This window comes from Phycodurus eques, chromosome 11 (genome assembly GCF_024500275.1).
Source record: "Phycodurus eques isolate BA_2022a chromosome 11, UOR_Pequ_1.1, whole genome shotgun sequence".
Lineage (NCBI taxonomy): Eukaryota > Metazoa > Chordata > Actinopteri > Syngnathiformes > Syngnathidae > Phycodurus > Phycodurus eques.
This window is the reverse complement of record NC_084535.1, coordinates 21248351-21260044: the sequence shown is the minus strand read 5'-3', so window position 1 is coordinate 21260044 and position 11694 is coordinate 21248351. Positions and strand designations below refer to the sequence as shown.

The following is an 11694-nucleotide window of genomic DNA, read 5'->3' as shown; positions in this document are numbered from 1 at the left end:
CATCTTGTTTTGTCACACTGACCTACTTTTTACATAATACAACAGGTTGGGGATCTTTTTGTTTTCTCTCGAAAACAAAGGCACTTAGTCGTGCCGACAACGACGGATGCCAAAACTGGTCTCTGCAATCAATCATCCAATCCCTTTACAAAAATACTTGAAATCTCCCGTTGTCACATTGAAAGTCTTCACTTCTGCAGTGATCATGGGTATTTTCACAATGCAAAAATGCATGTGTGCACGTGTTGATCATCGTGGTGATGATTATGTATGTAATAGCGAGGGAGGTTTGTCTCGGAGTCTTACTCGTTGCTGCCGCAATGTTTCGTCTCACATTTCCTCCAGGTCGTTCTGGAAAACACACGTTGGACCAGTCGGGCCACCCATTTCCAGTCAAGCTCCACCTCGTCTCGGCTGTCACCCTACCTGTCACAAGCCCGCAATCAATAACACCCTGACAATGCAATGCACTGTACTACGGTGATGTTATCTAATCTAATTACACTGCGGTTATAACAGGCCAGCTCTTTCATTGGTTTTTCAAACAGGACATTTGAATCTGTGTTTGAACTCGTGAACTGAACATTTTTTTGGTACATTTTATATGTGTCTCAAAGGGTTTCTAGGGTGGCTGAGATCAACTGTGAACAAAATTGAAAACAACTTTAGAAACTGTGTAAAATACTTCAAATTTTGTTAATTCGGTGGTTTAAATGTAGATCTATTTACGACTTTCTAAAAGTAATTACCATTTTGCAAATGTGTTGTTTATTAGTGTAAGTACGTTTGTTAATGCACGCTTCTGTCATGTCTTTATGTGCAACAAAGCCATGCAACGATCCATATAAAATAAACTTTGTTCATGATGTACTGTAATGTGCAAACCTTTTATGTAACAATAGAATCCTCAGCTCAACAAGTCAGCGCAAGGCTATAGATGATATGCTGCTATAATTGAATTCTTTGTAATTGAACTGATGAAAAGATGCCCACTGCGCATACAGTCATCTTTTGTGTCACGGCGTTCGCTTAGATAACAGACATTCTCAGTGATACAACATTTTGCAAACCTTTTGCAGCACGCTTTAATTATAGCAATTATAGCTTATGCGTTCGGGCTACAAAGACTCTTGCTTCAATATTAGAACTCACAGAGCAGGGAAAATCCCACCAAAGCTTTAAGACAATTTGACAATGCAGTACGGTATTTGACAGTAGTCAGGAAGAAGACAAGCGTCCCTCTACCAACTAGTTGTCTTTATTTTTATTTTTATCTTTTCATTTTTTGGGGATTCAAACCCTGACTCTCTGGTTCCAAAGCAAGTAATGTTACCTCAAATCCTTCCTTTTTTGGCTTTATTGTTACTATTTGCTATTATTATTGTCTCTGTCTGAAAGAAGTTTATTTTTTGTTGTTGTTGTCTTTATGTTTAGCTGGCTGCTTTCTTTAACGGCAAAATAAATGACAATATATTGCAGAAGCATCTAAATTGTAAAATGTAACCATTTTACATAATTTGAGTTTTTCATTCGTCATATTGTCCTACTTATCATGTAATACATCAGGTTGGGGATATTTTGGGACTTTCTCTTTAACATAACAGTGTGTCAAACAAAACCAACAAAAAGGTTTTTTTTTCATGAAGCTGGCCTGTCTCATAAACAAACATCCATTAGGGAAAAAGAAAAGAAAAATGCACATCAGTCACTGAAATAAGTGAGACTGACAAAAATAATAAGAAATAATCATTTACTGAAGATTAACTACTTAAAATCATGCATTGCTTTTGTGTGGCATTTGTGTAGACAAGCAAAATTTCTGTATTTAAAAAAAAAAGGAAACTGACAATGAAACTGGCCTCAACCCAAATGATGGTAACATTAACTTCATATTTTGCTGCACAACCTTTTGAGGCAATCGCAGCAAAGCAAGGATTTCCGGAACTCTCAGCGAGATGTTTGATGTATTTCCACTCACTCACTCCTCGTGAGCTGACTGTCTGAAGTTTGAAGGCTCTCTATTCCACATTGCATGACAAATGTTATCCCAGAAAAACGCAGCTCGCTTGAAGTTGACAACACCTTCACTTCGAAGTTGACAACACCTTCACGATTCTTCACTTCTGCAAGAAGCTCAGTCAGCGATCGCATAAGAATTGACAGAACATTTTCGCGGGCAGGCACTTGCACGTAGACCCGCGATTAGTGGTCATGTGTGCAGACTGACACTTGCAGCAACTTTGCCCCGCGCAAAGTTGTCTTAACGAGAAGCAATTGCAGGGTCAAAGGCATTTTAATTGAAATACTGTGTTTAGGCATCTCCACGTTTGATAGACTGACATGAATGCTGCTGTGTGTCCTTTGGACAGTCCATTAAGGAGAGGTAGTTACAGCAGAACAGGTTTGGTGATCTCCATGTGGGTTGGCTCTCACTTGACTCCATATAGTGCAGGGGTGGGCTAACTTTGTGCTCAAGGCCCACGTTTGATTCTTAAAACGAACAAGGCCAGGTGATTGTAACGTGGTTAAAAGGACTTTTGCATGTCAAATTGACACTGTTGTGACTTTCAGCTTGTCCCATTAGTGTCAGGTTTGCAACAACAACAACAACAACAGCAACAAATTACGCATCATTTATTACACCGATGGTGTGGGAATCAAACCCACACCATCGGTGTGAATGGCAGCGCATGTTCCACTAGACTACAAGTGTTAATGCGCCAAATACATTTTTATCAAATAATAAGTTTGAATAAGCAAATGTAAATCAGTTAAATCCAACCAGTTAGAAAATAGCTATATTCGTGCAATAAATGTAATTCTTGATCATGTAAATGCTCAGTGCGTTGCCAGCTGTATGTGGCCCGCAGACCATACTTTGCCCATCCCTGATGTAGTGTTTGGTCAAAATAAACCGTCTTTGTCTTTGACCTGCATAAATCACTAGTGTAAAAGGTCCCGGGCCCTTTACATGAACCCTAAATATCAGGTCCACCATCAGCCCAAGTATCTTCCCACACACTTTGACATCACAAACCAATACTTTCTTTTCCCAGGATACACACAGCATCATCTCACAAATGGCAGCCAAACCTTCACACGCCTACGATAGTAATACCACATCGGCATTTTAATGCAGTCGGCCCCACGGTGAAGCCGCTGCTGACGGCTCTGCGCACACGCCCGCTCCTCAGCATTGACATCATTCGGCTTGTTTGGTCAAACCACAATACGCAACTTTGCTCGTCTTCAAGAGAAACTGACAGCAGCCGCCTCCTCACACTCTTTACTCTTCTCCATATCATGGGGGAATTTCCCTATAATGTCACTATCATATTTGATAGATAAATGCAACCACATCCAGTTTGGTGCAAAAGCAGGCACTGAGTTTTTTTTTAGATTTTGCCTTTTGCACAGTGGTCCATCCATCCATTTTCACTGTGCAAAAGAACTATTAAAGACCGTCAAGAGATAAATACGCGCATTTCATGGCAGTCCAGTGCAAATGTCATCTGAACAACAAAATCAGAAACAATGAGAACAATAATACATGCCATAACATAAGCCATTGACAGAGCAAATGGCGCTGGACCACGGAAATGCACTCCTTGCATAATTGCACTGACAAAAGTGCATAACGGTAAAGACATGGACAGCTTCCTAGCAACCATTTGAGTTACACAATTTAGATGCGTTGCCCTTCAAACTCTGCAAATACAAGTGCATAAATGATCCGAACTACTCATTAAACCCATTACACTCTTGTCTTTGTACATTCATAATAACGGTTAAAAAATAATAATAATAATTGTTCTGACACTTTCAGAAATGCATACATACCAATGCAAAAAAAGAAAAAAAGAAAAGTGAACTCTTAATACACTAAGATGCATTTGTGTTAGTTTTCATGGAAAATGAATATTAAGCAATAAGAGAGAGAGAAAAACTGTAAATCCCCAAATTTCATTTGCATCTTAAGAAAACATCATTTAATGTCATTTGGGACACAGAACAGTGAAGACATTTTGACATTAAAAAGTGTGAAAAATATCACTTTAGAACAATTTCTGTTCATAGAAACAAATATTACCTTTTGATTTATAACAACTGCCAATAATTCAAATACTCAAATCTGTCTAATGAACGATTTATTTTCGAAATGAAATTCCGTGCGCTGCGTCTTAAACGTTAGTCATCAAATTATATGACAATGACCGATATACTTCCCACTCACGATCGACTCAATGCCCTGAGAATGGAATGATCTGGATGAATGAGAATATTTACAGGTACTACCCACTTTGCACTCATTCTACAACTATTACTGTAGCATAATTGGACTTTATTTATGAATGACCAAATACCAATATGCCACATGCCAATCTTCTGCCCCCTCCCCCATCTTCTTTACATGACATTTTAAATTCTCCTCGATGTCAGTTTGTATTTGCTTTCACTTTGTTGGCTGTTTTTATATTAGTATACATGCGGGATGGATAAAGTATCTATCTATCTATCTATCTATCTATCTATCTATCTATCTATCTATCTATCTATCTATCTATCTATCTATCTATCTATCCATCTATCTATCTATCTATCTATCTATCTATCTATCTATCTATCTATCTATCTATCTATCTATCTATCTATCTATCTATATATCTATCTATCTATCTATCCATCTATCTATCTATCCATCTATCTATCTATCTATCTATCCATCTCTCTCTCTCTCTCTCTCTCTCTCTCTCTCTCTCTCTCTCTATCTCTCTCTCTAGCTTTGTTGTGGCAATTGAGTATTTTCCTTCACAAGAGCGTTCTCTGTTGGAGGAAACGTTGCAATGCATCATTTGCACTACTCAGTACTGTACTGCCCCGAGAGTGAAAAAGAACGTCAATTTGTTCCCCATCACTTTAAATGTTCAAATTGAAAATACAGCACTAATTTCTAAGGCTCCTTCCTGTCAGTCAGTGAGCCCGTAGAAACCTCATCTTTTTTTTTTTTTTTTTTTTTGTCGCCCTAACAAAACAATAATTCATTCAAATACAGACTACATTACAACAAATACTATCAATTGCTACAGTAAAATGAAATACTACTAACATCCCCCTTAAACTTTTACACGGTCCAAAAGGCGAAATTATGCAATATACCAGGTGCACCGGAAGGCATCGCGAGACGCGTTCAGGAGCGTTCGGATTATTTGACACTATCGGTGACATTTTTGTGCAATGGACTCGCAACCGCCACCAAAACCGTGGGAACGGCGGATTCCCGGGACCATTGGGACGCCGATAAATTACAGGTAAACACACGGAGCAGTTTGCTGTCCTAATGTGCGGCTCGTTAGCAATATTTGTCGACGTACTCGCAGTACCAACGTCGAGTGTTTGCTAAGTAGCGATGCTAAAGTCCGAGTTCGGCGGAGCGGACGTGAAAAGCGAGACGTCTGTAAAAAGCGTGATGGTAATGAATAAATATCATATCACTGTTGTACTATATCGCTATTTATCACCGCCTTCAGAAGTGGCAAGGAAACTATTGTGTTGTTTTGATAACTCAGTAGCCTGGCCTAATATCGTGGCCTTCCAATGTGTTCGAAATGAAGATACTAGTGCCGCACCTCTTGTCCATAGTATTCAATAACACAATGTGGTTCTTCCTCCTCCACGGGGCACGGGACTGTTACTCTGGTGCTCTTATTTGTTCGCAGTTGAACTAGTATTATTCGATTATTCATAATTTATTTAAACCGAGATAGTACACAAATAGTAACCTATGCAGAGCTGGCAGAAGTACTCATACTCTGCATTTACAAATACTTTTCTTTAAAAAGGATAACGTTAGTTACGATTCAACTCTTTTACATTGGTAAAAGTTAAAAAAAATAATAATAATAAAAAAAAGGTACACCCTCTGAAAGGTATTTTAGTGCAAAAGAAAAGTAAGAATTTCTGCCGTTTGTATACATATATATTTTTGTAACTTTGCATTAATTGGGGGGGGGGGACAAAACAACTGCACACAAAATGGTTTCCCTTTTTTATTAACTTGCATGACACTCAACTGAAAAGAACATAAATTAGACATACTACCAAAACGTGTTCTCATGGCTTTGCTAACATTTTGGATCAACTGACTAAAAAAAAACACACAAATTTAAATATAGTTGACCATAACAACATTAAAAAAAATCATTTTACTTGTATGTGTTTATTCATATTAGACTGACAATGTTTGAAATCAACTAAGGAGAAGAAAGTTCAGATGTCTGTTTTCAAATGTCGGGTTGTAAAAATAGTCTTCTGAAATTTGAATACTCAACTATGTGAAAAATCTACTTAAGTACAGTGACAAAGTATTTGTACTTTGTTACTTGCATCTACTGAACCCGTGTACATCTGTTCCTATGACCAAACAGATCTACAGACTTTGGACCTCCTGCAGGCCCCTCTATTGGCCCTCCTGTCCTAAGCAGAGTTGCACCTCCGCTACCTCCACGTCCCATGCAGCAGTCCTACCGTCCGGTTTATAGCTCCTTCACCTCCTCTTACAGCCCCTATGGGGGCTCCGTCTACGGGGGCTACAGCCCTTACAGCGGCGGCTACGGCCTCGGAGGTTACGGTCGCTTCCCGCGCGCCGAGGATGCCGCCCCCAGTCGCTTCGTACAACAGGCGGAGGAAAGCAGCCGTGGCGCTTTCCAGTCCATCGAAAGCATCGTGCAAGCCTTCTCCTCAGTTAGCATGATGCTGGACGCCACTTTTTCAGCTGTCTATAACAGCTTTCGTGCTGTGCTGGATGTGGCGAACCATCTGACGCGGTTACGTGCGCACCTCACCAGGGTTTTGTCTGCATTTGCGTTGGTGCGCACCTTGCGATACCTCTACCGACGTTTACAGAAACTGCTGGGTCGGGGCTCCGCCGCTGAAGTTGAGGATTTGTGGGAAGACAGTGCAAGCGATGCCCTGGCAACAAGTTCATCCAGAGGCTCTGGAGCAGGAATGGACGATCAGACTGTTAAGTCATGGCCAATCATTCTGTTTTTTGCCGTCGTCCTGGGTGGACCCTACCTAATTTGGAAACTGCTCAGCTCTGCCACTGGCTCTGAAGACAGAGGTGAGATTTTTGTCGCATACAAGATATTATACTTGAAGAAAAAGTTTGATACACATTATATGCGCTCTGTCGAGGCAATTCTTATGGTGTTTGGGTACATCTGATCAAAGACTGGTTCGTTTCAGTTGGTTCACTTTACTGGTCTCAGCATGCTAGGAAGAAATTTGACCTTAGCAAGATTGGGCAAGCAAGAGCCCCTTTTACACCGCAGGAACCCGTTTCAGGAACGTCCCTAACCACCTTGGTAGTTTGAGTTGCCCCTGTGTTTCTACCAAAAAAAACCTACCAGGGTACAGACTGTTCCTCGAGGATTATTTAGTTCCTTCTGTTCCCCAGGGTCTTCTTAAAACTACCATGGAATCTTGAGGGGGCGCGCTGTACAAACGAGGGCTGATTGGATGACAGACGTCTGTGGCGTCACACCATTTGTTTACTTTTCACATTCAGAGCCAACATTACTTGTTGTATGTGGTGCTACGTAAGGCCCGAAATAAGTGGATTAAAACACATTGAAAAGCAAACTTCGGATCACAGACTTTTAAGGTTTTTGTGCTACAGTTTCTTTTGTGAGCATCTTTGGAGAGGAAAACGCATAAACATCCATCAACTCAAAAACATTGGGCCGATTGTTCTGATATTTTCGGAGGTGTAAGTAGGCATAAATAGAGATGTACACATACATTTTGGTGACGACTGACGACTAGTCTTTTTACATTGAGCAACGTTGAGCCTTTGCCCGGGAGATGCTCGTCGGGTGTCCGCCATGGCAGCCACGCGTGCCCATCAAAGTCTGCCACAATGCACCCTACAGAAGTGCCTGTGTAATCCAAAGGAAGTGTTTACAAATGTCTCAGAGCCATTTGTGATACAACCAATGCAAAATTGAGCTGACGACACCCATTTATGTATGCGGGAATGAATCTGCAAGAATTACCTCGTGGGATGACGTGGGGCTGTCTTCTTTCCTCAAGGAGGCATTTCAATGGTCGATTATAATTTTTTCAAACAATAAGCCTATTAACATGTTTCACTATCACTATTTTCACTTATTATTTTCTTAAATGTTTTCGGCAGACGTCATTGGTAAGTCCAGAACTATGGAATAAGTGTCACTATTCACAGGATTAGCTAGGTCCTTTAAGGTACTATTTATTAGTGTACATTATTTGTCCTCGCTAGTAAGACAATTCAGAGCAACAGTAACAACTGGCAAAATTGCACTAGTTGTGCTAGTGAAGACTGCGGGCTACTAGTACTACTAGTGACATTATAACATTCGACTAGTTAACATCTTGGGCTTCACTATATCAACTAGGCAGTTTTTCCTCACCAGTAAAAATTTCGGTGTCATGCTAGTATGCCCAAAATTGTCCTAGTGTGCGGGAATGTCATAATACTGCTGTGGTCCTTTTACTCATGCTTTTGAACAGGTATGATTATGTTGTCTCGCAGCAACTAACTGGGCCAGTGGAGAGGATGACCATGTTGTGGCGAGAGCAGAGTACGAGTTTTCAGCTTCATCCGAGGAGGAGATTGCTTTCAGAGCTGGCGACATGCTCATCCTCGCACCGAAAGGTGAGGATAGGGAACCCAGACTGACCATTTCTTCTTCACTAGTGAGCTTTCTTTTGGCATTATCAGTTTGGAAAGATTACATTTGAATGGAATGCTTGAAACAAAACAAAAACAATCTGCAAAAAAAGCCAAGTGATTTGTTTAGTATGCTTATTAAATGGAAAAATAGCATCAACATTTTTATTACATGTATAAAAAAAACCAAGCAGGTATTCCTTTGTACACATAAAGTGCTGTAAAAAAGTATTGGCCCCCTTCTAAAATTCTTATATTTTTACATCATTCCCCCACTTTAATGTTTAAGATTATCAAACAAATGTAAACATCAGATAAATATAACCCAAGCATTCTTAAAATGCTTTTTATAAAAGGTGATTTCATTTACTAAGGGAAAAAAATATTCAGTTACCTGGCCTTGTGAAATTGTGAAAAACAAAATTATTGATTAATTGTGGCTAATCACAATTTTGGGTTAATTTTCACTGATCACAACCAAACCTGATTACCTCCAGACCTCTTCAATCAAGAAATCACTTAAACAGAATCTGTCGTGACAAAATCAAGTTGTACAAAAGATCTAAAAAAGCTATAACAAAATGACACGATCCAAAGAAATTCCAGAACAGTCGAGAAATAAAGTAATTGATGGCTATCAGTCTGGAAAGGGTTACAAAATCCATTTCTAAAGCTTTCGGATTCCACCGAACCATAGGGAGAGCCATTATCCTCACATGGAGAAAACATGGAACAGTGGTGAACCTTCCCAGGAGTGGCTGGCCTCCAAAGATTACCCCAAGACTACAGTAATGACTCATCCAGGAGGCCAGAAAGGAACTCGGGACAATTTCTAAAGAACTGCAGGCCTCCCTTGCCTCAGTTAAGGCCAGTGTTTATGATGCAACAATAAGGGAGAGACTGGGCAAAAATGGCGTCCATAGCAGAGTTCCAAGGCGAAAACCACCGCTGACCTAAAAGCACAGAAAGGCTCATTTTACTTCCATCCGTTTTCCGTACTGGTTATCCCGACTAGGGTCGCGGGCGTGCTGGAGCCTCTCCCAGCCGACTCTGTGCGAGAAGCGGGGTACACCCTGAACGGGTCGCCAGCCAATTGCAGGGCTCGTCTTACTTTCGCAAAAAAACGTCTGTATGATTCCCAAGAAGTTTGGAAGAATAATATATGGACTGATGAGATAAATGGCCTCGTCAAAGTCCAGACTTGAATCCGATTGAAATGCAGTGGCATGACCTTCAAAGAGCTGTACATGCTTGAAAACCCTCCATTTTTGTTAAATTCAAACAATTCTGCAAGGAAGAGTGGGGAAAAAATAGGTTCAGAGAGATTTGAAAGACTCATTGGCAGTTACAGAAAACTGCTTGATTTTAGTTGTTGCTGCTGAGGATGGCCCAACCAGTTATTAGGTTTAGGGGGCCATGACCTTTTCGCACAGAGGCAGGTAACTTTGAATATATATATTTTTTTCCCCTTAAGAACTGAAATCACCATTCTAAAACAGCATTTGAAGTTCACTTGGGTCATGTTTGTTTGATATTTACATTTGTTTGATGGTCGTACACATGAAAGTGGGGAAACTATGCCAAAAAAAAGTAAGAATCTGAGAAGGGAGCCAATACTTTTTCACGGCACTGTACAACACTACAGTTGCTGTGACGCAACTTGTCGCAATGCACAGTAATTACCAAAATTAAACCAGTCTTGCTTTAAATTCTTTATCTGTACAATCCAGTGCTATTTTTCTTTTGTTTGTGACAGCTCCCATTATTGCATCTTGAGAAACTTAGTGCGTTCCTCTTTGTTTCAGAGCAACAACCCCGTGTGCGCGGCTGGCTGCTGGCTAGCCTCGACGGTCGCACCACAGGGCTCGTCCCAGCCAATTACGTCAAGGTCCTCGGCAAGAGGAGAGGCCGTAAGCAGGCAGAGATGGAAAGGCTCGCTCAGGACCAGCAAGGGAACTCTCAGGGCTCCCGGACTACCCTCGCCACAAATGTGAATCCTTCGTCTGAGGAGTTGTTAGAGTCTGCGTACAAAGAAACACCAACTGCCACCAGTGTGGGACTTTCAAATTCCAGCTCCAGCACAGTGGTTAACGTCCCGGAGAAAACCGACCTGTGAAGCTTCTGCAAGTTTGAATATATCTGTATGCAAGTCTGTTTTTTTCGGGGGGTTTTATTGGCACACGTTCAAGTGTAACGGTTGACTGATTAACAGTGAACACCTTTTCTTGTTTTCTTCATAATTGGTAAGCATCACTTTGCAATTTCCCAAGATATCCTAAAATAATTTATATAAAATGTGTGTAATCCTGCTGTTTATCATGCAAAATCACAAGTGTGAGTGTTCATAATGAGAAGCAACTAATTTTGACCGCTTCCTTGAACACAAAATACTAGCGTAAATAACTAATGAAATAATTTTGGCAAATAAATGCTTTGAAAAATGCCAATTGTGTTATTTAATCTACTTCAAACATTTCATTAGTCTTTAATTCCACTTAATGGCTTGAATGAAGGCGAACTTAACTTACAGGACTTGTTTCTGATAAAGATACTGTGTAACATTTAACTTTGAGGGAACGGGTCAGCCGTCGTCTCTTAGCAACGGGACGCTAAGGCTTCCGCCTTCGGTTTACGACAGGAGCGAATAAACCAACTAAAGCGCCTGTAACAATTGCATGGTTCACACCGAAAGCTTTGCTATTAGGAGCGTCTCCTATCTGCGTGGTTTCTGAGCGCATAATTGGTAAATATTTGTTAGGTTATTGTTTTGGTTGGGTTATCCGGAGCGAACGCCCGAACTGCCGCGTGAAGCGAGAGCTAGTGGAGCGTTCAGGGTAGAAATAATTTGTGGACAAAACAACCGTTCGAGACAGACGTTGTTTGCGTGCAGTATTGCGAACGATTTACAGTAACATTAACCGCAAAAAAATGATTTTACTTTATCGGTATATATGCAAGGACATTGTTTATTAGAAGAAGAAGAA

The 11694-nt window shown here is 40.5% G+C and overlaps 1 protein-coding gene across 2 annotated transcripts; it reads left to right on the top strand.

The window, feature by feature from the left end:
- Nucleotides 1-5204: 5204 nt before the first annotated feature.
- pex13 (peroxisomal biogenesis factor 13) lies at nt 5205-11258 on the top strand. Of its 2 annotated transcripts, none has more exons than XM_061690259.1 (4): nt 5205-5309; nt 6426-7120; nt 8573-8695; nt 10516-11258. In XM_061690259.1, exons 1-4 carry the CDS (start codon nt 5236-5238, stop codon nt 10824-10826), a joined length of 1203 nt encoding a protein of 400 aa, XP_061546243.1. In that variant the 5' UTR covers nt 5205-5235; the 3' UTR covers nt 10827-11258. The 2 variants fall into 2 exon arrangements, with proteins under 2 accessions (XP_061546243.1, XP_061546244.1); XM_061690260.1 differs by having other exon boundaries at nt 8573-8736; nt 10516-10804.
- The last annotated feature ends 436 nt before the right edge of the window (nt 11259-11694 follow it).

Bases quoted from the DNA above. Each gene is read 5' to 3' on its own strand.
- pex13 (XM_061690259.1), top strand. From the start codon at position 5,236: ATGGACTCGCAACCGCCACCAAAACCGTGGGAACGGCGGATTCCCGGG. The intron at 5,310-6,425 runs GTAAACACACGG...ATGACCAAACAG, and splicing joins GGGACGCCGATAAATTACAG to ATCTACAGACTTTGGACCTC. The intron at 8,696-10,515 runs GTGAGGATAGGG...TCTTTGTTTCAG, and splicing joins GCTCATCCTCGCACCGAAAG to AGCAACAACCCCGTGTGCGC.